The following is a 27935-nucleotide window of genomic DNA, read 5'->3' as shown; positions in this document are numbered from 1 at the left end:
ACAGCAACATTTTAAATGGTTTTATACCTATGAATTTTCATGTCATATTTTTACTATTAATATACCTAAAGACACACTCAGCAAATTTGTTACACTGTGCTTCAGACAGAAAAAAGATTCTGTAGAGGAAAGAAAGTAGTGTGAGTTCAGCACCAAGGCCACAGAAGTACCTAGGACCAAACTATCCACCATTACATTTACAGATAGTTTGTTGGTTTTAACCAACAGTGGATAAGAAAAAGGTATCTGGCATAGTTTGCAACTAATTTCATTAGTAGAAAATTAGATTAATAATACCTACTGAATATAAGCTCCCAATAACCACTACTATGCAAGGACATAAATATTATGAGCCAGGAACTGTGGGTGAGGAGTTGAGATTAAGTACAACATTTCCTTCAGGTATCAGTGCCTCTCTGTTAGACCACCAGAATGTTTTGAGATTACTTGTCTAACTCCTGTAAACCTTAGAAACAGGATAATTCAGCTGTTAATGCTACACAATCACTGATAAAATCATACTTCCTATACACCTGCACATCCCATACCTATAAACTTTTCTGAATAGTTGCATTTGGCCCTGTCTGCAGTAACACAACGGGGTCTCCTTCCTTCTCTGAACACACGTGCAGCCCCTCACATAACATTTAGGGGAAAACTATTTTTCTGCTTAGCATGTAATCACATGGCCATACTACAGAAAAAAAATCCGATGGTGATTACATACCAAATAACCAAGATACATTTGCAGAATCTATCATTCTAAATGACAAAAAAAAAAAAAAAAAAAAAAAACAGAACTAAACCAAAACAAACCGAAACACTGGCCAGTTTTAGGGCATTTGGTCATTAAATTTTGAAAGCAGAAATTCTTGCTGAAAAAGGGCAAGATGATGAGAAAGGAGGATGCATTTGAAGAAATAACAACTGCTACATGTTCCTGGCTAGAAAGATGATCTGGACAATATATATGTGTTTTCAACCTACATTTTACTATGATTTTAAATACAACTACATTGTTCACACCAAAGACAACAGTCTGTTCAATATTATCTTTCTCGTACAGTGTACTTTCTACCACAGACAAAGCTAGTGAAATGGCTGAGATCACACTTGTGTAAGTAGAAGCCAGCAGGACAAGTGAGTCCACCCAGGGTTAATCCATGCTGCCATCTCGTGGTTACCCACATTAGAAACACTGATTTTTACATTGCCTGCATTTTAAATACTATCGTATAAAATTATGAAACATCAGTAATGTTCTCTGAATAGCTAATGGAACAGACAGGAGGTGTTCCTTCTTTTCTGGAAAATTACTGTTGTCTTTTCAGAAATAATAAACCAAGTTGCCGGTTTTGTCTTCAGATTTTGAGAGTGGTACAAGCGCAAAACTGAAGGGGTGCAGTGTATGTTTATTTATTCTTTCATGTATAGGCTGACAGAGCTACAAACAAACATAACATATGCATGATATATAACATAACATGTATGTATATCTTTTATAATTCTTTGTAAAGGCATAGAGAACAGAATCTGTAGCTATATTTTTATGAATTTTGACAAATTCATAAGCAGAAAACGGTAACATGAGCATTTGTTGCTATTGTTCACTTATTTATTAAATGGAGCTAAAGTCGAAATAAAAGCAAGGATGAGGTGTCTTCTCACCAAAGAGCTAATTAGGCCTAATTAGGCTTCTCATCAAAGAGCTAGTTAGGCTACTTTTTAGACAACCTGGTACACTGCTGGTTTAAAATTACATTCAGACAATTTGTTGCCTGTGGAGCATGGGGTAGCTGAAGATGGGGCAATGATAATGTGCCATAGAACCAGTGTCTAACTTGAGTCTGTAAGTTTTCATGTCAAGGAGAAAAAAGAATTTCAGTTCCCAGCCCTGTCTTTTGACAGTATTTTGTAGGACTCCATTGCAGGTTGTTTCTGAAAAACACACTACTGATAACGGGAAGTTCTATTATATGTGCAAGTTCAGCCTGGTTCATACTGATTTTTAGACTCACAAACAGGGTTTCCTACAAACTTTCCATAAGCCAAACCACACCAAAAGGAACCAGACTGGGCATGAGGCACAGCTGTAAAATTTGACAACAGATCTCCACAAGGATTCTATACAAAGTCAAGTCTAATCAGGTCCTGCTTAACAATGAGGGCTTCTGAGGAAAATGATTTACAAGCTGAATCAGTTTGAAGATAACTTCTGGAAAGTTCTGCCCCTCACAACCAAATCATGCACATTCAAGTGTTGATAAATGAAACCAATGCAAGCTTGCCTGAGTTGGGTATTTTACCAAAAAGTAAGTGAGGACCTAGCTCCATAGAATTGGCTAATTTTTGATCTTTACCGCTCCTTTTTTCATGCTTTCTTCCCCATTACTCCTGAAATTCTTCTGCCCTTTCAGCAGACAGGACTGTAGTCTTCCCCTTTGGCTCTTTTCTCAACAGTTACTGTTTGCCTTGGCCACACCACTGAAGTACTCCCTATTGTTAAGAAAACCTAGAATAGAGTTTGTGTGACCTTTCGAACTCTGCCTTGTTATCTGAGTCAAAATCCCAGCCTAACTTAAATGTACTTAGTACATTTAAAATGAAAGGTTTGGGGTAGAACCTAGTTTTACTGTGTGAACAGTGCAAAAATATGAATAAACTAGGTTTTGTTAGGAAACTTGCCTCCTGGAAAGCTAGCTCAGTTCATGATTTGGCAAGTGTCTAAAAGTTGCAGGGGAAAATCAGTGTATCTTTAATTTTAAAATTTAACTGCATTTTACTAGAGGTGATTTAAACACAAATCTGGAGAGTATCATGCTAAATTTATGACAGCCAAAACAGAAGTGGTAACACACTGCAAAAACATCTCTTACGTGTTCTGCAAATAATGAGAATGCATGTAGAATAAAGTAACCCCAAAGCATGGACTTAATGGCTTCTAGCCCTGGAAACACCCTGTCTTCCCAACAGGACCTCTGGCCTCCCGGCAGGGGCGAGGAGGGGTCAAGCTAGGCAGCGCCTCGCCCATCGCTGCAGCCCAGCCGCGCCTCAGGGTGGCGAAAGCTGCCCGCGCGGGCCACAGCAACCACCGCCCTCCCCCTCCCGCCTCGCCGCGATTGGCTGCGATGGGAACAAGGGCCGACGAAGCGCTCGGTGATTGGGGGTTGGGGTAGTTGTTTTGGCGGGCGATGGGCGCCGCGGGGCTGCCCGCCGCGAGGCTGTCGTTCTTCCTTCGTGACGAGGGGAGTCGTGTCCTGTCCTGTCCCCGGCGGTCTCGGTACGTCTCTGCTTCGGCCTCTTCACCGGCGGCCTCGTGGCACTTGCAGCGGCAGTGGTGCTCTGGGCGCCGGCTGGGGCGAAAGAGCACCTCTCCCATAGAGTAGCAAAAAAATAAAAAGGCAGATAGCAGGCGTTAAGGAAAGGAGTTGGGGTCAGTATACATGGTGCATCACAAACGGGGCGTGAAGTTACAGTATTGAGATACTGCAGAAAAGAGAAATAATCATACTGATACATGATAAGGAAGGAGGTTTGAAGACCAGTAGTGGTGTCTCTTGCAGTCTGGTACTGGTAAGGTTAGGGGTTGAGTAGTGTATCTAGTGGAGTAGCTGGATAGTGCAAAACAGGCTAGTGTTTTGCTGCATTTAAAAGATTTGCTTTTTAAGGAAAAAATAAATGCATGTTTCCTATGAATTTTATGTCTTCATTTTACTCTGTGCCAAGTGATGTAAGTAACCTGCAGTGTTTGCTCAAGTGATGAGATGTGTATGTTGTAGAGAATTTGTCACTTTTTTTTTTTTTTAAAGTCAGACACCATCATGAGTAGAAAGAAAGAGTTCTCCTTGGTGGATGACAGTAATGAAGAGCTTAATAGAAGGAAAATGAAAGCTATAAGGTATGTGAATTGTGAGATTACTCTAGTGGCTTTATAATTTTTAAGTTCTGAAAATATAACTATCAGGCAATAGTATTGAGGAAATGTAGAAAATAATGTTTGTATTCTGCAGTGTTGTAAGTGAGTCCATTCTTACGTGTGTGTGTAAAACATGCAGTTTGTGGAAAGTTTTAGCATTTGGAGTAGGTTCAGGGAAAAGACATTTTAAATGCATCGTAGGATGTTGTCAAATACTGAGTTATTAGGCTACCAATATCTTGTATTGATCTGTATGTATATTTTACAAGTAAATAAATGACTGTTGATGTATTCAATATATTTTCAGTTAAATAACTATAGAATGAATGTGATTAAAATTTATTTTATAAGCATCTATTAATGCTGGTTCTAGTTACCTTAAATGCTGGTTCTCCATACCTAAAAGCTCTAGTGCCACCTTTACGAATGATGAATTCAGTATCATAGAGGTAAATTGCTTCTTCTCCAGTTAAAAGGGGGTAACGAAATTTTTGTGTGTGTGGTGGTGTGTGTTTCATTACCTCCACCACCTTCTGCATAATGTCATTTGGTAAAAAGTGGGCAAGCTTAGTTCTGAGAGAGCTGGAAGTCAGAATTTGTGTTTGGTTGATATCCCTAATGATCTTAAACCTTTACTTTTACTTCTGAAGGCAATGTCTTAAGATACTAGAAGAGGATTTTATAGAACCAAATTGGAGAAACAGTGATTTGTGTCATATGTCAAAAGCTGTGAGTATGAAAGGTAAGGCTTTTGGATCTTGACTTCTATTTCCAGCAGTTTTGTGGTGTGCAGTATTCACTGTTAATTTATATTTTATATGGTCTGTTAAAGACAACAGATGGGCTGCTGGATTTGATTAACACATTGTTTGTTTACTACATTTCCAGTACTCAGCAGGAACGACCAATATCTTTCTTTTTTCCTCCTGCTGTTTTTCTTGATGAAACTACTGAAAAGTTTGTTTTAAAAGAAACCTCACTTTTCTGGGATTTTCTGCTTGACTATCTTTTTTCCAAGAGTTGTAAAATTGTGTTGAGTACATAGTATTTATGGATGCTTTACGAAACATTTTTTTTCCTGTCCTATAGGTACACATTTTGAATGTGTGTTTTCTTTTGTCTTTTTGCCTTCCCTTTCATGTATTTATCCTGTTCTGAACGTAGCAGCAACCTAATATAGCTAATCATGCAGATAATACCCTAATCATTAAATGCAAGTAAGTTTTCCTAATTCCCAGATAACTTCCATATCTATTTATCTGGACTTCTATTCCTAGTTTTCAAATTCTGTCACTACAGAAGTCAATGTCCAAATTCCTGTTGACTTGATGAATACTATGTAGAAGACTACTCCAGTGATCATGTATTCCTCTGTTTCATTAAGATGCTCTCCAGTTAACAACATTTGCAGTTTCCTATGCAGTTTTCTATGCTTGTTTTTACAGCATTGCATGATGATGTGAAGGATGAAGACACTGATTTTTTTGGTTTCTCTTCTACAGAAGTAAGTTGATCTAAAGCTTTCTGTTCAGTAGTCACTGTGGGGATCTGAAATAGTGATATTACAGGATCTTTTGCATTTTCGTTGAAAGCAATTAAAGCAAGGTCAGATCCTCTCTGAGGTAAGGGCCTGCACTTTTTAACCACCTGCTCCCCAGCAGGTCTTAGCCACATTGCGTAACAAGAAATGCTAGCAATGTAGTGCACATCTGATGTCCAAAGTGTGGTTTTAGAACAGTTTAATTCACGGTTCTCATTAGTGCCCCATGTGGCCAACTCTGTTCCACCCTCTCATCTGCGCATAATGTAAAGAAAGCAAGTGGTGTATATGCACGTTTTTTTAAAAAAACAAAACAAAACTCTTTGCCTGTCAGCTCCCAAATAAAAGGACTTAAAAGATTTTTTTTTTAAAAAAACAACTTCACTTTGCACGGTAGTGCATAACTTCAGAATATATTTCTGTTTCTGCGTTTAAAAAAAAAAAATTGCTCATGAATCTTTTCTGTGTTACGACATGCTAATGCAATTTGTTTCACAGAAATCTGTATTTTGGACAAACATTAAGTGCTTTTTTTAATTTGTAATTTATGCAAAAGATAGGGTGTGGCCATTCTGTTTTTTCTGTTATGAAATTCAGATTTAGCCTTTATTGCAAAATACAAATAAGACTTTGGAATTAAGCCCTGTCATTAAACTTTATTGAAAAAATAACTTGTAATCAGGTTCACTAATGCAGTATGTTAGAAGTTTTGCATAATAGTGGGAAAAATAGTAAGAGCAAACAGAAAATCAGTATTCCTTTTACTAGAAACACCTTTCATTTACCACAAAGATACACTGATGGCTACAGAGCTTTGGCTTGGAAGCTGTTTTCTTACACTTCTTTGTTGCTCAATTCAACAGCACTTGCTTTGAAGCTTGGTCTCATTGAAATGAGGGTGGAGGGTACTGAAGATGAAAACAGGCTTATAGAACATTTTTTTTACTGGGACTTGGATTTAGCCCTGTATTTGAACTTGCTTTACTTCTTCCCTCTGAATTTAGACCAAAACTGATTTTAAACTTGGGCTGTGCAGTGGCAACTCACAAAGGCTAGCAAGGTAAGCCTTTATTAACTCAACTGTTTTTTATGTGTCTAAACACATCTAAATGCCAGACTGGGGGAGGACTTGACTGAGCAAGCGTTTCCAGCCATTTTTGTTGGGCTTTTCTTTTTTTTTTTTTAATGTGTTCTTTAAACTTTACTAATGTGTTCTCAGTATGGGCGTCTAGTACTGTGGGAACACAACTTGCTTGACACTTGAGTACAAATAACATGTTATTGAAAGGCAACAAGAAACAGATTGTTTGGCTTGAAAATGTTTGGAACTGAAAGTTTTAAACACTGTGGTAACTCCCTGATAAGGGTTCAGAGGGAGAGTAGAGAACTCCTGAAATGCCAGGCTGTGGTAGGAAGGACTGTATCATTGAAACGCCTCCTTCCCCCCATCGCCCTGCTGCTCCCATTGCACCTTCTGCTTAGATAACCAGTCACAGCTATAAAGACTAGATGCCAGCAACGTTCTGTGGTACTGTCATATCTAAATTACATTAACTTGCTTATTTGTCTAGCCTATGTGAACTTGAAGGAAGTCTTAAAGTGGATGTTTTTTCCCCCACTGCTATTGCTATGGCGTTATATGCTCATCACAAATGAGAATCGGGCCAGATAGTTCTTACAGATGTGTTACGTAAGGAATCTGTTCTGTAAGGGAGGTATAGGAAATTTATCTTCTGAGATTGGTCCATGTAAAGTGCATCGCTAACGTTGCCCAAGGTAAAATAGAAACTGAAGATTTCATGTATGGCTGTCAGTCTCTGCAGCAGTGTTCTCCAAGTCCTCTCACAGTCCCATCAGAAACAGCAAACAGCACAGGAAGAACAACACAGTGCTGCCTTCCTGTAATTAGGCTAGTTTATGCAGACTGCTTTTGTGAGAGTCTTGACAGCTATTTAGATCATGTGTACTTTGCAGAAGAGCAGGCATGGGTGACCATACGGCAGAATTTAAGAGTCTTCCTAACAGTTTGTCAGTAGATGGTTTTAGTATAATCTGTCATGTATTCTAAAGATTTTAACAGCCTAATCAATATCTGATGGGATATCTAAAGGAAAATACTTGGGCAACAAATGAAAAATGAATCCTGGAATGTTAATAGTCATGCATTTTACTCTCATTGAGGATAAAAATCACTACCACCTACTAAGGTTTTGTTCAGCCTTGCCAAAATTGTCAGATGAAAAATAGTTACAGAAGATGAATTTTAAGATGATGCTAGTAGAAAGGAAACTTTTTGAAAAATGAGATATCTGTAGTATATCACAGTGTGAAGTCTACTGTTTTAAAAATAGGTGTGTGTATGTATTTAATGACATTTTGAAAAACCGTGTCTGAAGTATTTGTGGGAAGTTTGATAATTTATTTAAGATGTGTAGGTTTTTTCCTTAAAAGTTTTGTTTTGCAGGCCCTTTAGTCACAGTACTGAAGAGAAAAATGCTCAGCACCCAGTTTCTTCAAATGGTGGGCTGAGGGATAAACCAGCTCTAGCTCCATCAGCAGACATGGTGTGTTAATATGGAATTTCCATATATTCTCACTCGTTATTTTTGTATAGGCATAGTTAATACTGTGCTTCTTAAAACACAAAAACTTGCAGCCTTAATAGTTATGTGCTGTTATGCCATCTTATCATAGAATTGATGTGCAGCTACAGTGTTAATAAAGTAACCACAAAATGAATGCAGCTCAAACCCAACCAAATCATAGCTGAGGAGGGCTATGGTATTCAGCTGGCTGTGAAACTATGTATTTTGAATTCAGCTTTTTAAAAAACACCTGAGGCTTCACAATGTTTGGGTTTGGGGCTTTTCTATTTCTTTCTAAATTTGAGACAGCTGCAAGGCTCATGCAACACATCTTTAAAGTAGTCATTCAGGGCAACAAGGTTGTTAGACAAATGGAGATCTCTTGAAACATTCCATTAAGTTTTCTAGTCTGATCTTTCTGAATGAGGTTTGTGAAGTTTTAGATCAGGTGAACTAATGTGGATATTTTAAAATGACAGAATAAAACGGAAATGAATGATACATCCTGTGCCAGTCCTGTTTTCTTCTATGGAGATTGTCCTGTACTTGAAGTTACTTTGAAAGAATCGTAACTTGCAAACGTCTGTCTTGGTTTCTTAGGTAGTTTTGTTGTAGTGGCCATTAAAGTTTGAAAATGTTTGTTCTTTTTTTTTAACATTTTTTTGAAAAGCCTATTTGAAATAAAGCCATGTCATGTTATCTTAAACTTCAGTATATTACTGTTGACAAAATATTAAAGGAAACAGCCTGAGGTTATCTTCGAAGTATCTTGAGTTTGAGGTCATAAGTAATATTTTGATGGCAGTCACCTGTTGAGAGAATATTTTCTTTTTTTGGAGAAAGTTGTTGAGAATGACCTCCTGTGAAAACCCACATTTATTGAGATCCTAGTCCAACTGCTACTTCTGTTTCTTAAGTTTTTTTCAGTCTTTTATTTTGTGGCTGGTGATTACTAGATCTTTGGCAGTATCGTTTCTTACATCACTGAATGAGTATATCCATGTCTTTCGAGTTTTGGAAGAATTTTTATTACTGCATCATTGATCATAATGAGAACCACAAAGTACAGAGGGAGCAATGTAATTCCATGACATTTTTACGTATTGTCTCCTTGCATCTGCTCAAAACAGAGTGGGAATAGTTGTCATAGGGAAGTATTCCTAACACAGTTAACATCCAAGTCATAATAGGAGGAGGGTTTTCTTTCCTTTTTCTGCTCCTAGGAAGGAGACATAATTGGTCTGAGATGTTCAGATACATGAATTGGAAAGTTCTAGAGATGAAGGTGACAACAAACATCTTTAATAAACTCCATAATGATGTGTGTGACTAACAGGTCTCTGGCAGCACTTCCTTTCACTTACACCAGTGTCTGGTCAGAGGCAGAACTATTTCAGGTTTTTGTAAGCTTTAATTTCTCTCTAGTTTGCGTTTGTTCTCCTTAACACTAGTGAGGAAACCTTTAGAAATTGGAGATGTTTGCATGTTAGTTAAGTTGCCTTTTGGCAAGGTGAACTGATTGCCTCATAGTGACAGACTTAGACAGCACCATCTCTGACTTTTCGGGGTGTCCACAGCTTATGATGTTCTCATTTTGTTTTTATCAAAATACCAGCACTCTAACCAGTACTTCTAACTCCAGCTTTAGTAGTGCCAGTGACAAAATAAGACATTTCTGTATGTACATTTGCCTGTGTCAATTCATATGCAAGTATTTTATTGGCTTTTCTTGCATCAGCATAACACTGGGAGCTTATTACATTTTTTCTTTTTTATTGGTTTTTCCCAAATAATATTCCTAAATATTTTCCTTTTTTCTAGGCTGCAGTATTCCCATTCTTCAATCTTGCATGTTTTCTTTCCTCTGTATTAGTAACTTTATTTCGATTTTCCTTCTTGTACTATCTTTTCCTTTTGTGTGTGTGTGTATGTGTCTGTGCAAATAAATTGCATGTATTTAACAAACAAATTTAGAATCCATGTTTCAGAAATAATACAATGTGAATGTTCTCAGTGTAATTCAGGTGAGCTAAGTATTTTGGACCTGTTTGCAGCTATAGAGCTGCTCGGAGCCTTACACAGATCATCAGTCACCCACATCAAGTGCCTCTGTCAAATGGCAAATGAGTATAGCCCATCTTGTCTTCCAGTCATACAAGCAACTTTATATTCATTGGCAAATCTTTCCCCAGGACAGCAAAACTATGGAAGATATTGATGAAGCTTTGTGCATAGCTATTTGTAACCTCAGCCACTTACATGATGCAGACGAGGTGGGTGAAAATAAGTTAAATAAATCATGAAATATTAAACCCTGTCCTTGATTGAAGCTTTTTGTTACGAGTAGTCACGCATTAACATGCTATTTAAACATGCTTTTACTCCCTTCATTTTGACATCTCTTCTGTCCTTCAACTGTTTGTGGTATTTCTGTGAATCTACAGCTTTAAACTCCAGGCTATAGTCTGGAGTTTACAGAATACAGGAGTAGTCTGTAAAGGAGTACATGAGCCTATGCATAATTTAAAGTTACTAGGTCAATCCATGTATTTAGCAGAACCATATATAAGCCAGTCTTTTAAGTACTAAGCTTGTGGTTCCTTGGATCAGGGTAAAATTAGCATTTGTTTTTGCTCTAGCAACTATGCTAACTTCCTAGTTTTCAGATGCCTCTTTCTGGATTTAAAGGTGGAAAAGAAATTATATGGGCAACAGCAGTAATAATTTTAACAGAAACAATATGCAAAACATGTACATCAAGTAATACATTTTTATGCACAGTATAAAATACAGGAAGAATCCTAAAATACTGGATAATGCTGTTAATAGGTTTTACTGCGTAACCTATGAACTTCGTCAATGATAATTATTTTATTTAAACTTTAACTCTTATAAAATGTGCTGTGGAAAAGCTTGCAGTTCTGTCTTTGACATTTATTTACATTTTACATGTATTCTAAGATAACCAGGCATAGAAGTGTTTAATGATCCAAAAGCTTACGGCAAATTAATTCTAGTAAGTGTGGCATGAAGTGTCCTTAAAACCTGTTTCCATTCCCTTTCTAACTTGTTTTGTTGCAGTGGCCGATCTGTCAGTTAAGCAAAGTTACGTTAAATACCTAATTCATGTACTAATAGCATCTTGTAAAAACCTACCATTTCAGCAGCTCTAATACAATAACTCAACTCATGCATACAACTGTGGTGTTCCAACAGCTTTTTGACAAAGATTGAGAATTGCCAAAGCAGTGTTGCATTACTGAGATTTTTTTTTTCCATAGTCTCTTCATTAAATGTAACTATACCGACAAAACTGTTGCTTAGCCAGAAGAAGAATCTTCACCCACCCCCTCTTTTTGCTCACAATGAGTTTTAAAAGGATAGTAGAAATCTTAGTGTGCTAGTTACCTGCGTACAGTGCTATATTAGAATGTCAAGTAAGGAAAGTGAGGCAGTCAGCCCAAGATCTATGTGTTTCTTGCCTCATAGAGCTAAAGACTTCAGTTGACATGAGGATCCAGACAGTGCGGGCTGACTAGAAGTTAGAGAAAACAAAGGGATTAATGAGCTATAATTTTTCCTCTATTATGTTATGTAGTCATCTTCTGATTTGCCTTTTTTTTTTATTTTTTTTTTAACCAACCACAGCGTGGTTTAGTGTCACTCTTTCTGCTGGAGTATTGATTGTTGTCTTACTGTTCATTGCTTCTGTTCTGAATTTAAAAAAAAAAAGTGAGAATAATGAAATAATAATAATGAATAATGAAATACTAAATTCATGTTTATTCAACACTGAATGAAATAGATGCTGAAATACTTGGACTTGAAAATGAAGCAGGAAGGAGACAAAGTTGCAGAAACTGCAGACAGAACGTTTGATGAACTTATTACTTCTCTCCTGTCAAGGTAGTAATCTGGTTTGTAGGATGGTGGGGGTGAGTTTTTTATCAAGAAGCTGTTTCTAATTCAGATAAAAGAATTCTAGTTCAGATAAAGAATAAAATTTCAGTCTTCCTCGTAGCAGTATTTCATAATAACCGTCTTTAATTTTGTGCAATATTTTACCCTTTCATAGTGGCATCTTGGAGCTCATTTGCCTGGTTGGAAAACACTAGCGTATGCAGCTTCTGCTCTTTAAAAAAAGAAAAAACTTAGAATACTCTTTAATGATGTTAGTTTTCTGAAATAGCTCAATTATGACGGTTTTTTGATATTGCCATTAGTGGATGATCAGTTTAACAGCAAGAATAACTTTTAAAAAAATTGACTTGCTGCAAATTTTCAAGCTGATAGAAGCCCAAAGGCACTTTATTTCTTCATTTTCAAAAATATTTGTATCTTCAGATTTGGGGGGGGGGGGGAGGGAGGTGTATCCAAGCTTAGGATTCTAGAAGAGCCTGTGAGAGGGGGACCTGATACCTTAATAGACTGAATTGCAAAATCCAACTGTTTAGTTTTCAGTTGGATGTGTATGGAAATATCGGGAGGCTTGAATGGAAGAGTGCTTTAAACATTTAATAAAAAAAAAAGTTTCTCCAAACAAAGTGGCTTTTCAGTGTGAACTCTTAACTTTTGTGGTTCTTCCTACTATTAAGTGAGTTTTCCATGCTTTCCACTTTTCACTGTTGGAGGAAAATGATACTTCTGTGTGAGATGTATCCACTTTGTATTGTGGTATAACTGGCAATTGTGTGTTAGAGTTGAAGTTTGAATCTGTACGCCTGAGTGCTTATTAAATTCTGAAAAGTAATGTTTTTAATACAGGAAGAGGAAATTGTGTGCAGAATTAGTGAAGAGCATCAACAACTACAGTGCTGGTATTGCAAAAGCTAAGGAAGTCATTGAAGAGAAGAAAAAGTGCTTGATTGGTGCCATTAGGATTGCAAAGGAATTAAAAATTACACCTTCTGTAAGAACCTATTGTGATCTTGCTCAGGTAGTTACATTCTTGCACTGTGAAATAATTTATTTTTAATGAATACATGCAAATTTGGATTGAAAGTTTCTGTGATCTGTCTTTCAGTTTGCTGACTTCAATATTGAGATATTTGCAGTAATGCATTCTTACCCCACCTCTACACACACACAGTTTATATTTCGTCTTGGTCGCAAATTAGGGTCTGGTGACTGACATGAAAGAAAAAAGATGGTCCTTGCTTTGAAGAGCTTGCCATCTGAAACAGCAAATGGAGGGGGAGGACAGGAAAACTGTGACACAGTACTGATCAGTGAAAGTGCAGTGTTTTCAGCACTTCGGAAGCCTCTCAAGCCTTTCCCATTCCAGAGCTCTCCAAACTTCTCACTGAACTACTCCAGCATTAATAGCCATGCTCTCCTGATCCTCTTGGTCCCAGGCCTTTACTTCCATTCTTCCTCCCTATCATATCTGCTGCTCATAGAAACCCACGCTGCCTGCCATGCTATATCAGACCAAAGGTCCATCCTGTGAAGTCTCCTGTCTCTGACAACAGGGAAGAAAAGATGCTTGGAAGAATCTAAGAACCTGGGCACTTAGTGAGTGTAGGAGGTTGAAGGTTAAGGATTTTATAATCAGTAGGATACATCAGGGTCATTACACTGAGTAAACATTACCTCATTGTGTCATAAGCTTGTGTAAGACATCCTTGAATGTCTTCATAATGCTTGTGGCAGTGTGTATGTGGGTGTACCTGTGTACATTATATGTATATATTCATATGCAGTGGCAGTGAGTTCCACATTTTAATATTTAAAATGAGGTGTTTATAAAAAGCTCCCTCTGTTCTTTCTAAATGTGCTACCCAGTTATTTCATTTGGAGCCTTTGTAGTCCTTGTGTTGAGAAAAATAATAACTGGTCTTGTCATTCTTTGACGTAGTGTGATTTTTTTTTTTTTAAGACTGTCATGTTCTCTGCATCCAGTTGTCACTTTCCATATGAAGAAACTTAAGTCTTTCTCATCTGACCCAGAAAAGAAGTCTGATCCCTCCTTTTTTTCTGTCACTTACCTCCATCTTGCCCAGTGTGACTTGGGAGCTGGCACCCACCGCTGTCCTTTCACAGGCCTACCTTCTTACTTAGAAGTCACCTGCTGAGTAGCTGTTCATACAAAAGGAAAATCTGACTCCTGCTTCTATTAACATGCTAACAATACAAAATCCCCAACCATTAGGTCTTAGCAATGTAAGAAGACATAATTGGGAATTGGCTATTGGCAGTTAATGAGTAAACTCTTGGGGTTTTTTTTCTGTAAAATTAAAGATGTCATACTCTGTCTTTGTCATATTGTAGATAATAAGTGCCTGTGTAATCTGCTTTTTGTAGTAGAAGCTAAGAGTGTACTTCTTAATTTCAGGTTATTTATAATTTAAAGTTGCCAGTTGAGGCTGAGCTCTCAAGAGTGAATGGTTTGAAGGAAAAAGTATCTCCAAGGTAAATGACTGGAGCAGGAGGTATATTGGGAGGTAAATGGATGGACTGGTTATCTTAATTACAAAAACTGTTCATATAACAGTTAAACAGCAGAAATCAAGCTGCTTCACTTGCATTTTACTGAAAAACTACTAGTTCAGATGTATATTAAACTCATTGCTAACAATGCGCAGTTAGCCTTCATCTAAGGCATCAGGGAGAAAGCACACAAAATTTGCTGCTATGTAAACAAATATATATGCATTTAAAAAATTCTTGACAGACTTCTGCCACTTTTAAACTTCTTCCCTTATAAGTAGAAATAAATCAGGGAAATAACGGCTTTTTTTTTTTTTTTTTTTAATTAATCCTTTTCTCACCTTCAGGAAGGACTTAAATGCATTTTGGGGCACTGATGTCTGTTTCCACTGATGTGGAAAATCCCAGTTATACCACGTTGCCCTCATTGGAAGTGACAAATATGATTGCTATACCAGAAATGAGCAAGAAAATGTTTCATGGTTGTGGTACGGCTGACCCTACGCAGCTTGGTCATAAGGCTGGTCAGAGTACTGTAATCCTAGTGTATAAAGGCCACATTCAGGAACAATGAAGGAGGGACAGAATGAAGATGGTGTTAGGTTGGAACATCTTGGGGATCCCATTATATTTCAGGACATGGAACCACTCTGGGGGATAGAGTCGTGTGCCATCAGATTCTGACTGGCACAGAGGAATGAAGCTCAAAGTTGATTACTTGCATACAAAGTGTGAAAAATTATCGTAGAATCATTTAGGTTGGAAAGACTTAAGATCATAGAATCCAACCGTTAAACTGACACTACCAAGTCCACCACTAAACCATGTCCCTAAGTGCCATGTCTGCACATCTTTTAAATCATAGAATGGTTTGGGTTGGAAGGGACCTCTAAAGGTCATCTAGTCCAACAACCCCCCTCCCATGGGCAGGGACATCTTCAACTAGATCAGGTTGCTCAGAGCCCCGTCCAACCTGACCTGGAATGTTGCCAGGGATGGGGCATCCACCATCTCTCTGGGCAACCTGTGCCAGTGTTTCACCACCCTCAGCGTAAAAAATTCCTTCCTTATATCTAGTTTGAATCTACCCTCTTTTGGTTTAAAACCATTCCCCCTTGTCCTATTGCAACATGCCCTGCTAAAAAGTCTGTCTCCATCTTTCTTATAAGCCCCCTTTAAGTATTGAAAGGCTGCAATAAGGTCTCCCCAAAGCCACCTCTTCTCCAGGCTGAACAACCCCAACTCTCTCAGCTGAAAGCCTCCAGGGATGGTGACTCAACCACTTCCCTGGGCAGCCTGTTCCAATGCTTGACAAAAATTATGACTCTTCTTGTCATGTGTTAGTTGAGTCATTAGAATATGGATAAAGAAATCTTTAAAATAATCTTTTGGTGAACTTAGGGACTTGGTAGGTAGGGCCTATTTTGAAGATGTCAGTGGTGAATGAGAATTTCAGAGAAGCCTATTTAAACACACAATGGCAAACTCTACCAACCTAGAGGAAAGCTAAAACATGACAAAATCAAATTTGTTTACATTGGAAGACCTTTTAAGAACTTAAACAAAACAGGGGAAAAAGGAGATCTGATGAAGGATGAGTATAAAGGCCTCACGTGCTGGTGCCACTCCCAAAATAACACAAAAGGTGAAAAAATGGCAGCTAGGAGGTGCATAGGAGTTGAGGCACATTCTGTAGACATAAAATACTGTAGAATGAAGGGTAGATATGTTCCTGAAGGGGCAGGGGGGAGAAGAAAAGATGGCCTGTTCAATACTGCTTACGCTTCAGCTTTCACAAATTGTTCATTATAACTGGACAGCAAAGCTAAGGATTTGATTGAATGAAGTTGTATTTACAGTTCTGTTAGCCTAACTGTAAAAGCACTTAAAAGATTTTCCTAGCTTTCATTGGTAAAGGAAACAGCTGTTTATTAGTGTAACAATAAACAACAAAACATACATTTTGGACTTCAGTTATTGTTTTGTTCTTCAGGACTGTTGGAGAATTCTTTTTCTCCATGCAGAATAATTTATTGAACTAAACTGGGTATAGGTATGAAAATTCAGTTAAGTGGATGTTGGAGTACTCTGTGCGTGAGAGACAGAGAGAAAGCAAAAGGCAAGAGAGTGTTTAAGTGTGAATGTGAAGATAAATGATCAACCAAATCTGTTGTTAATAGGAGTGGAAGAATGAAACTGGAGCAGGTAATTAATCTCTTATTTTGCCCCCCCATGACATTGTGCTGAAAAATATCGTACATCTTAAACTGTCAGAGTGATTTAGGTATTCATGTCACCTTCTGTAATGTTTCTTCTCTCGAGATTCTTCCTAAACACTGATGAGATTACATCTTTGTTAAAAAATTTGGGCAAGATTGAATGGGGAACAACAGGGCAGTAAGTATTTTTTTAATAAAGGGGATAGGTACAGTAACTTACCTGTTCTTCTAATGGTTAAATATTGGAGAATACATTTTAAAATAAAAAAAAAAATCTGTATATGCTTATGGGTTTGTAAGAGTATAATGAAACAAAGCAAAACTTCAGGTGCTAGTATTTCAATTAGCATTCCAGTTAATCCAGTTAGTGTTTCCGTTTTGACATTTCAGTTTTACTCGTGTTTCACCCAACTATATTTCACTGTATCACTTAAGTTATCAAGATCTTTTTATGCTGTGTGCTTTTCAGCTTTGGCTGGCATTTAATGATACAATCATAGAATCATAGAATCATTTAGGTGGGAAAAGACCTGTAAGATCATCAAGCCCAACCATTAACCTAACACTGCCAAGTCCACCGCTAAACCATGTCCCTAAGCACCACGTCTACATGTTCATAGTACATGTAATAGAGATGTTTATCATTTCAGCATATGAAAATTACTTCATGTAAGTGTAAATAAATCTCTAAAATCAAAAGTAAATACTGAAATTTATAGTATTTCCACTTCACAGTCTAAATACTGGTTGCGTCAAATGCCAAAAGAAATTACTTAAGATGAACTTGAACCAGAAAAAAACTGACATTTTAAAAATTACAATTGCTTTTAATTTATTAGTCCCCTTTATTTATTTTTTCCCGCAGTCTTTGACAAAAACTTGAGAAAATGGAATGGAGTTGCTGTTAGAGCCATTGTAGTTACACTGGTTATGTTAAAAAAGACTTACTGCATACTGTAATATTTGAAAATCCTGCAGATTACAGTGAAGAGTAACTGTTAGTACAAAAGCATCTGACGTGCCTTTTATTTTTAACATGAACTATCTATCACATTATTAAATTTTTTTTCAAATAGTTTGTATTTGTACCTGTGGTCTCTGATCATTTAAGCAGGGGTAGCTCTTGTACTGAGCTGTGCCCAAGAATATGTGCCATTTCTGTGCCAATCCCTTTTAGGTTTCAGAAGTCATGCTACTGTTTTTGTTGTCTTGGTATTCAAAAATGTAACATAGTTTATTTCAGCGAGCTCTTATGAGGTGTTTTCTTAACATAGTGATAGGTTCTTAAAAAAAACCCTGCTTTGACTCATGTGCTTTTCTGAAAACAGACTGGATTATATTAATTTGTCTCCAAATAAATGTTTTCCCAAATACAGTGAAGATAGTGGACAACACACTCTCATCCTTGATAACAAAGAAGAAATGCCAGGCTGTGATTCTCAATCATCTGTAGAGAATATGTTTCCAGCACTTAGCAGAGAAAGTAAAATAAAGGCTCTTGCAAATAAACTCAGTGTTCACAAAGAAGTGAAAAATACTCAAGTACAAGAAACACTTCTTATGATACGTCATCAGAGTACTCCTGCTCTATTCAAGTCTCCATCCAGCCCTGATGTCATAATAGAAGAAATACTTGAAGATGACCTGGAAAGTAAGTTTCTTAATACCTGATGCTTTCAATGTTCCATTGTTGAGCATGATGTTATTTGTGTGTTTTGCGTTATGTTGTGTGTTTGTAGTTATACTCGGCTCATATGAATTCTTTAATGATGTCTGTCTTTCACTTTATCTTCCTTTGAGCTAGCATCGTTTCTTTTTTGTTCTTCAGCTTAGCTTAGTGAAAAGTTTCTCACAAGTTCTCTCAAAGAGGGCTCATAAGTTCCTGTGTCTGCCTGGATGATTCTCCTTGACTCTTAGTGATTACAGTCCCCCTCAGAGTTTCTGATTTTGGCTCCTGGAGGATGCTTTTCTGGCAGTTCCCTTGGCTTCCTGAATCTTCTCCCAGGGCATTGTCCTACGTTAACTGGCAATAACAATTAAGTTCTTCAGCTTGTCAGGTTTTCCCTGGACTGTATTAGTAAGGGTGTAGCTAACGGGTCCAGGAAGTGATCCTTCCCCTCTGTTAGGCTCTTAGGAGACTGAATCTGGAGTACTGTGTCCAGTTTTGGACCCTGCAGTACTGAAAGTCACTGTCGTACTGGAGTGAGTCCAGCAGAGCCTACCAAGCTGGTGTCCAGGAGGTGCTCAGGGATAGGGCTGAAGGTGTTAGGAACAAGTTGGAACATGGAAATTCCAATTAGATAATAGGGGGGGAATAGATAGATGTGTCCCACAGTATAATTAAGATGCTTAACTTCAGAGTGTTCTATGTCTACAACATACCTAGAAAATCCCTATGATTAGTAATGCTTGGGGAGAATGAGGGACAGGGTAGGGGTAGTATGTGAGAGTAATTGTGGTAGCATATAGCTGTGATCAAGGTGAAGTAAATTTCAGAGCTTGGGCATGACTCTCTAAAATAGCGTATTCAGAATCCCAGTGGACTTCACAAACTCTTCTCAGAACAAAATTCCTTCAAACTGCAGTGTTATATGAGTTTTGCATATCTTGAATCTAAGAATTTTAATGATAGTTTTGTAATCTTGGAATTAGCGTGTGGGCTGGCCATGTGCACATAGTCACTGTGTGTGTATCTGTTTCAGTCACATCAGATATGAGAATTTTTGCCTTTGCAGTACCCTTACAATACATGTAATTTCACTGTGTTTGCTGCTTTACTACATATGTTTAAATAACTAACTTAATTCATTAAACTTTTCTCCTAAAACAATAGACAAAGAGTTTCCCACAGAATATCATGCTGATGAACAGAGGAAGAAACTCTTCAAGAGGGAAACACCTTTTCAACACAAAGCTGGTTAGTGGTTTTCCTATCTGGTAAATGGTTCGGTTTGCTAGAAGTGACCCATCCTCTAAGCAGTGAGAGCAGACACTAGAATTTGTTGGAGAGTTGGACACATACATTAGCATTCTAGTTGGGATCGGGAATGTACTAAGAAGTAGATCTCCTGACCGTCCCTAGTTAGCATGTATTTGCTCACATGTAAGAGCAGACTTGGGGCACATGAATTGATTTCCTTGCAGTTAAAACTAGTCTGGGAGGTGCTTACGGTGCAGATGTCATTCTTAGCACCAGCAGTTTTGCTCTGCAGAAACACTCCCTGGTCTGCTCTTCTTGCTATGTAAAGACTATACCATCTTTTAAGATTTACCATAAAACCACTTAGTTGGAAGATGCAATACAGGAAGTCCCAAGCAACTTTCAGAAACTCAACATTGGCAGTGTTTCTCAACACTTGGCAGATATTTGACATAATGATAGCAGTGCTTGCTGTGAACAGGGGGACCCATTTCTTAGGTCAGTAGTTTATATACTGAATTTTGAACTGTTGTCTTGTTCTCCCTCCATCTATGTTTGGTTTTCTGAATTATGAGTGAACAGATGAATGTACAAAACAGTTTTCTAAAAACTTCTGACCCATCCACCACCTTTGGTGAGTAGCTTCAGAAAGAGAAACCTGCATTTTGGATCCCAACTCAAGGGAGGTACCTGCAGTACAAAGGATTTGGATGCTTAGTCAGAAGTACTGTCTTACATAGGGTCTTGTCAGATTAAAAGCTATTTGAGGTAATGTTATCATGATTAATGTAACATAAACCTAATCACATGTCTAATAATATCTGTTGGAGTCACTTCGAAAGTGTTTGATAATCTGTTTTATGTCTTACTCAGGTTCGACAGAACTAGTGTTTGTAAGCCATGTTATAAATCCATGCCACTTCTATATTCGGAGATACTCACAGAAGAAAGAAGCAGGGGTTTTGGAGAAGAAGTTGAAAAACTTTTGTTGTAATAAGAGTTCGTATCTCTTGCCTTCAGATGTTTTGGAACTAGGTAAATTATTAATTTCTAAAGGCCTACATTAGCTTAAAATACTATGTTAACAGTATGTCTTCCTTAGTATAATTTTTTTTTTTTTGCTGTCCCCTACCCCCATAGTAAAGCAGTCCTTATATGTTCTGGAATCTACAATTAATGCTTTTTGGGAAACATTGTATGCATTGTTCGGTAAAGTACACTTCTATTAAATCATATAAATGAAAATGGTAGAAGTAAAAAAGACTCTGCAGTTCTTCTCAGCCTCAACAAACTGAGTGCTTAGAGTAACCAGCAGTTGAAACACCTGGCTGTAAACTTAATGTTTTCCAGCATTTGGTGGTAATTGTTAACTGGTAGTTTTTAAAGTATACTGATTTCAATGACTAGCCTAGTTCTTTCATTACTTCGGTAAATCAGCTTTCTCTCGTGCAAGCAACATTCCCTTTGAGTGGATAGATGATTTTTTTTAAAGTTCACTAACTAGACAGAAACCATTCTGGAAGTAAAAATGAAAGACAGTAATACATTGCTAAATCATTAAAATTATTTTCTAGCCCGCATGTTGACAATGTTACTCACTTCTAAAAGGTGTTTAGAAAACTGATGAAAAGTATGTAATAGCCCTCAACTTCAATGTTTTTTTACCACTTTACTAAGAGAGATAGAAAGTTTGCCAGAAATTACTTCTTAATACAAGCCAAACACCTCTAGCCTTACAGACATTGTGTAAATGAATGTGGGGAGAAAACTTCTGGTGGCTGAGACAAGGTTTTTGAAGTCTTTGTGTCTTTGTTTTAGCAGTAGCGCTCTTATTAGCTGTGTGGAAGATAGGCAACAATGGAACATTATGCAGAACTGTAATAATACTTCCAGTGTGAAATATCTACAAATACTGAATTTAGTCTTTCTTTTTTTTTATTTGCTTCTGTATAGGTGGTAGAACTTTTATTAAGAGTAAGGAGACTGGAATGTGGTGCCGTGGAACTATCACTGAACTAATTCCCCTAAAAAGTAAAAATGAGAGGAAGCTTTGTGGTCCAATAAGATACAAAGTTTGTGATATTGCACTGCTGGAAGTATTCCTGATTGATTTTGGGAGCTCTGTAGTTCTAATTTTCTCAGGGTATGTTTACAGAGAGGTTTTTGTCTGCAATTATTGTCCTTGACTGTTGTTACTCAAGAGGATCTCTACTAAGAAACAAGTCCTCTATCAGCTTCACACAAGCAGATAACCAGATATCCAAATTACACTAATATTCTGTACGTAGGTATTTCCCACAGGAAAAGGGGCAGTGTATGTAAGTACACAAGTGTACAAGCCTTCACACGTTAAAATGTTTAACTTAGACTTGCATTGCAAAAGAGAACATGTGAGTCCTTAATGTTTAAAAAAAAAAAAAGAAATACATTTCATTGAGACTTTCTAGTTTTGTTTCAATGACATGACATTATGCCAATTATTGCAATAATGACCTTTATTTTAAGTCTGGTTTGGGTTTGGGGGTTTTTTGTTGTTGGGGGGGGGGGGGTGTTTTTCTTTTAAGCTAGTACTGCTTTTATTCCCATTGACAATAGATACGTTCCCACTGAAAGGCCTGAACCTGCTACTCTGCAAACTATTGAAACAGATGACATTTGTTTGTTTGTAAGGAAGCCTGATCAGCATATTGAGGCAGAACTTGCAGCTGTTCCTCCTTTAGCAGTACAGTGTTCATTGAAGGATGTTGTTCCCAAAAATGCAGTAAGTAGAAGCTGTTTGTACTATTTCAGGAGATTTTTTTCTTCCTAAGATTTATATTAAAGAACATAAATACATAATTTACAATGACCTTATTCCAGTATAAACAGAAGGAAACTCAAGAAGTTAAATCATCTCTTGTAAAAAGATGGGTTGCATTGCTTTCATTGGAAAGGAAACAAGAGCTTATAGCAGTCTGTCTTAAAAAGCCTCTGTGTTTACAAATATATATTTCAGGCTTAAATCTCACTACTCTTACTCTAGACATATTCTTTTGTCAAATTTAAAAACAAATTACAGAACTGATATTCTTATTTCATGGCTGTCTGATAACTTTATGCAAGTAGTAACTTTCAACAATCATCCAAACAGAGAAGAAATGGCTTCAGAATTTTTAATAGAATCTTTTCAGGGATTGTCCTTTGTTACTTAAATTTTTTTTCCGTGTATTGAAAAGTGTTATTTGTTCTCTTTCAGTATAACAACAAATAAAGTACTGTCACCCTTTATTCCTTTAGAAAAAGGACATATACTGCAGTGTTATTTTCTTCAATATTCACTTACTTATTAGTCTTCCTTTATTTTTGACACATTCACATGGGAATGAACTATGTCCAATGCAGATGTCCATTTCTGACAGTATAACTGCTGGTTGGTTTGGGGTTTTTTTACCAGTCTGATGTTGTCTGAAATAGCTTTAAATTGGAAAGAGCTGGAACAGTTTTCATAGGTGTGGGTAAAATGCCTTCCTTCTATGTGCTTTCATTTTTTTCACATCTAAAAAGCACAGATTTGCAGTATCAAATGAGAAATGCATTAACTTGATCCAAGAGAAATAAATTCAGACAGACTTTCTCAAGGTAGATAAAACATCAAGAAGGATGTTGTGGAGAGGAGGAATGTGTAAATTGACCAAACTATGTTGCACATTTGTATAAAGACACAAAAAGATGAGAATAAACTTTCAAATGAATTGGGAGAGCAGAAATGTAAGTCATGAGATGAAACAGCATATGACAATTCTGGTTTATCAGAACAATCAGAGGGGATGAAATCTTGAATCTTTACAAGAAACGTGATGGAAACTGCAGCCCTTTGATCTGACTCAGTTTTATACAGTTAAAAACACTTACAAATCCATCACAGAAGAATACTGTTTAGTGCTGTCCTGGCTATGGACTAGACAGTCTAACGGTGTGTTCAGTATTTCATCTGTTCAGATGCGTCTGTGCTCCCTCCCTTGCTTCTATTTTATTTTTAATTACTATTTGTAGTTTTTGTTTTAACATGCTCTGACATCTTCAGTAACTTCTTTCTTTCTAACACAGAGTGAAGGTTGGGGAGAGGAAGCAAAGACAAAATTTTTAGGAATGGTAAATAATAAAGTTGTTTTAATGACCATATTTAGAGAAGAGGATGGTGTTCTCATTGTGGATTTGAAAAAACCTCCATTTAATAAAATAAGCAATAATATGCCAGTGTCTCTCAAGGATGCATTAGTTTTTTTAGACTTGGCAAGGTATGTGTTTTCCTTTACTTTACGCTTTTATGCCATAAATGATAACGGCATAATGCTTATAAAGTGAAGATTACCAAGCAAGTTGTTTTTGCAGTGTTTGGTATATTCATGTCATCGTCAGCAATATCTGTTGATTTCCTTTTTTCGCTTTCACTAATAAGCGCTGTGGCATACTCATTTGCACTAGTCAGGGCTTTATTTCCATAATGAACTTTGTTTTAGAAAATGACAAAATTTAAATTTCTGTACAAGTTTGAATAACAAGGGGGTGAAAGGAGACGCCCTTAGTGTCCACCACAGACAGAAAAACATACAGAAATCAGCCTTGTATCTGTTTGATTTGATGGTAGGCAGTGACAGGCTAGTCAGCACATCTGAACCAGCCACATGATGTGATGCATATAGCACAAAGAATAGGAGAAACAACGATAGGGCATAAGGGGGAGCTTGATGCTGACATTAGGACAGAGGAGGGCTGCTTTGGAGGGACCAGTGGAAGAGGCAGGAGATAGAGAACAACATCAGCATTTTGGTGTTTGGGTACAGGGGTATGGCATGCAAATCTGCAGGAAATTGTAGTTCATTTTGCTGCACACAGAGAAAAGTCTTCGTTTATATTTGAACATAACTAGTTATGGTGGTGAGAACAGTGGGAGATAATTGTTTACTGCATCTGTGTTCCTCAGGTAATTGCTTTTTCTCATGAGGAAAAGGAAATCTAAAAGAAAATGTTTTTGTCAATGTAGTGGATTCTAGCCTTTTACTTTATTTTTTTAACAGTTTAAATGTACACTACTGCATCCCAAATAACAAAATCTTTTTAGGAGCCAGCTGCCATGTATCATTCTTCATATGTTACATTTGTGACGGGAAAAGTGTAAGAGAGAATTGGCTGCACCAACTGCAAGAAGGAAAGTTCAAGCTACTCATACAAACATGAATCAAGTTATTTTTATAAGACCATTTTGCGTTTTTTATGGGAAACTTGACATTTGAATATAAAAGGGCTCCTTCTCAGTTAATTTTGACAGAATTTATTCAAAATTTCATTTTGTTTACCTTAGGTTTAGATCACAGCTTCCCAGTCAGTTAGAAAATAATACCATCTTACAGTATTGTCCACCTAAGATTCCACAAGAAAGAGAAGAAGTCTCTGTTGTAGTTTGCCATGTTAATAGTCCAAGTGATTTCTATCTTCAGTTGGTAAGTTTAGAAATAAGGTCTATTTAAATAAAACTCTGAACAAACATTTTAATGTTGAGCTACTTGTAGTTCACGTTAAATAAGCTACAATTTCCATTAACTTCTGTCACTTGATACCAGTTTTAGGATTCCTAGAATTAATAGATGAGATTAATTCCTACAATCCTAGATTAGCCCTAGATTAATTCCAGGAATTCTTAGAATTCCAGAAAATTAACATTTTTTGTCAGTTTTGTTACATGGTTAATTCCTATGTGGGTATGTAGTGTTTTACTGTTTAGAGTGGTGATTGAACAGGGCAATATTCAACAATTGTTAGGCTCTTTAATTCACTTTACGTATTCAGAACCACTGTTTAATTTGTGGGGGAAGACTAGGAAGTATGCTACTAGAAAAAATGTCCCTTAAAAGAGCAAAAATACCATTAAAAAAAAAAGAACATCTGGTGTGTATGTATGTTTTGTTTTTCTTATTTTAGAGAGGTAGCCTGGATTCTTTAGATCTTCCAAAGAAAATTCAGGAGGTATATAAACATGAGTATGGGAAAAACTTGGAAATTGTCTGCCCAGTTGAAGGCCAAGCTTGTATTGCAAAACAGAAAGATGGGAATTGGTACAGAGCACAGATTACAGGTGAAGTATTGATTCTTTCACTCTAATGCTAGGTTGCAAAATCGGATGTGGTACTAGATCAGTCACACACTGGATATGAATAATAACAAACAGCCATTATTTTTACTAGGCATTCTTATACTAACAAGTAGGTTCATAAAGTCAGTAGCACTAATTCATGTTCTATTCTTTTGCTATTAATGGAGTGTTTTATACATTTTTTTAAATAGAAGTATACTTCATTTTCTATATATTATTGTAATTCTATAATATAATTATCTTAAATGTTTCACTTACTATTACAGTTTGAACTACAGATTTGTCTATTATAGCCAACCTCTGGGTGTAACTAGTGTGGGTTAATGATTCCCCATAGTAATTCTGAAGGGGGTGGGGGGTGTACCTGTGCTGACCTCTATGTTGCCTGTATGGGCAGTGTAGCATGCCTGTATGCTGACAGGTCTACTTGGCATGTATTTAATGTGCCAGTGTCTCATAAAGTGATTAGATGGAAGGGGACTCTGTCATTTCAGGAACCCAAAGGAGCTGGCTTTTAAACAATATAGTTTTTTAATTGGGTTATAGAACATTTGAAAATTTGATATTTTATGATTATATGGTGTAAATGTGGATTTTGCTCTGAAATTCTGGTGCTTTAACCTGTATCAGATATTCATTTTTTGTTTTAATAACTTGGGTTGTTTTTCTTGTAGGGCTGCCAAGTTGTCAAGAAGTTACGGTAAAATATGTTGACTTTGGCAACGTTGCTAACTTAACTCTTAAAGACATACGCAGAGTAAAAAAGGAGTTTCTGAGCTTTCCAGAAAAGGTAAATTAGTGCTTGCCTGGATTAAATACTCAAAATTAATAGACTCTCAATGGATGAAAGGGGAAAGAGAGGGTTGTTAACATTCTGAAGTAAATAAAATGTTAAGCAAGTTCCTTTTCACATGGGTTTATGATATGACTTATTTAATATGTTATGGGTGCACATTGAAAACTCTTAGTTTTTTTATATCATTCAGTTTTAAATGAAATCTAATGTTACCTTGGAGTGAGGAGGTATATATACAGTGTGTGTGTGTGTGTGTGTTTAATTCACATACCTTCTTTTACTCCACAGTAAGCCAAATTAATTTTTACACTCCTTCATTTTCAAATGATGATCTAATAATGGTCTTTTTTTTAAATTATATTTTTGTTTGGTTTATGGCATTTAAAGTTTGGTGTTTTCCTAACTTTAGGTATTGTAGGAGTTTCCTTCTTCTGACAAGGAGAAAAACTGAGTGGGAAAGGAAATGGCAAAGTATTTCTGTCAAATAAAAAACACACATAAGTAGAAAATAATTCTTTTTCTTAAGCTGTTCATTCAATAGTTCTGGTTGCCAACCATAATTATGCTAAACTTTAGAACTTTATATGTTGATAGGGGTTTTTTTAACCAATTCTAGGCACCAGAAGTAGTGATTGTTGTAACTAAGGTTGGCCAGCATCTTTTACTAAAAATAGGATTTAATTGTTGATGTTTTGAGCAGATGTTTCTGGGGGAAGTTTCAGCCAAAATAATTGAGCCTTTTTTGACAGCAAGGGAGAGGAGACATTCTGAAAATGGCGGAATGTATTTGCAGTTGCAATGTCTTAATGCTTCAGATCAGAGTGGCTAATGAATAAGGGTGTTGGGATTTTTTCTGTGTGTTATCCCATCGTTCCAATTGATAGCTTGTGACCAAATATAAATCCTCAGAAAAATCAGTTAAGAGTTTGTCAGCTCTTAGAATTGTAGAATCATAGAATCATATAGTTTGGAAAAGACTTCTAAGATCATTGAGTCCAACCGTCGACCCAACACCACCATGCCCACTAAACCATGTCCCTAAGTGCCTCATCTACACGTCTTTTAAATACCTCCAGGGATGGTGACTCAACCACTTCCCTGGGCAGCCTGTTCCAATGTTTAACCACTCTTTCAGTAAATAAATTTTTCCTCATGTCCAATCTAAACCTCCCCTGCCGCAACTTGAGGCCATTTCCTCTCATCCTATCCCTTGTTACTTGGGAGAAGAGACCGACACCCACCTCGCTACAACCTCCTTTCAGGTAGTTGTAGAGAGCGATGAGGTCTCCCCTCAGCCTCCTTTTCTCCAGGCTAAACAACCCCCCTCAGTTCCCTCAGCCGCTCCTCATAAGACTTGTTCTCCAGACCCTTCACCAGCCTCGTTGCCCTTCTCTGGACAC

At 37.0% G+C, this 27935-nt stretch overlaps 1 protein-coding gene across 1 annotated transcript in view; it reads left to right on the top strand.

The window, feature by feature from the left end:
• The first annotated feature begins 3250 nt into the window (after nucleotides 1-3250).
• Nucleotides 3251-27935, top strand: part of RNF17 (ring finger protein 17) — a 56075-nt gene continuing 31390 nt past the window's right edge. The window contains exons 1-20 of the mRNA XM_076328648.1: nucleotides 3251-3280; nucleotides 3810-3898; nucleotides 4567-4649; nucleotides 5362-5420; nucleotides 6461-6516; nucleotides 7921-8020; nucleotides 10234-10314; nucleotides 11847-11947; nucleotides 12806-12977; nucleotides 14376-14452; nucleotides 16793-16867; nucleotides 18066-18340; nucleotides 19523-19606; nucleotides 20483-20644; nucleotides 21563-21752; nucleotides 22205-22370; nucleotides 23696-23886; nucleotides 24951-25089; nucleotides 25568-25721; nucleotides 26414-26529. Of these exons, the coding sequence (XP_076184763.1) occupies nucleotides 3822-3898; nucleotides 4567-4649; nucleotides 5362-5420; nucleotides 6461-6516; nucleotides 7921-8020; nucleotides 10234-10314; nucleotides 11847-11947; nucleotides 12806-12977; nucleotides 14376-14452; nucleotides 16793-16867; nucleotides 18066-18340; nucleotides 19523-19606; nucleotides 20483-20644; nucleotides 21563-21752; nucleotides 22205-22370; nucleotides 23696-23886; nucleotides 24951-25089; nucleotides 25568-25721; nucleotides 26414-26529 (2358 nt within the window). The 5' untranslated portion in view covers nucleotides 3251-3280; nucleotides 3810-3821. The remainder of the gene's footprint in view (nucleotides 3281-3809; nucleotides 3899-4566; nucleotides 4650-5361; nucleotides 5421-6460; nucleotides 6517-7920; nucleotides 8021-10233; nucleotides 10315-11846; nucleotides 11948-12805; nucleotides 12978-14375; nucleotides 14453-16792; nucleotides 16868-18065; nucleotides 18341-19522; nucleotides 19607-20482; nucleotides 20645-21562; nucleotides 21753-22204; nucleotides 22371-23695; nucleotides 23887-24950; nucleotides 25090-25567; nucleotides 25722-26413; nucleotides 26530-27935) is intronic.

Source organism: Aptenodytes patagonicus, chromosome 1 (assembly GCF_965638725.1).
Source record: "Aptenodytes patagonicus chromosome 1, bAptPat1.pri.cur, whole genome shotgun sequence".
Classification (NCBI taxonomy): Eukaryota; Metazoa; Chordata; class Aves; order Sphenisciformes; family Spheniscidae; genus Aptenodytes; species Aptenodytes patagonicus.
Note: the sequence above shows the minus strand (reverse complement) of the source record. Positions and strands in the feature narration are given on the sequence as shown.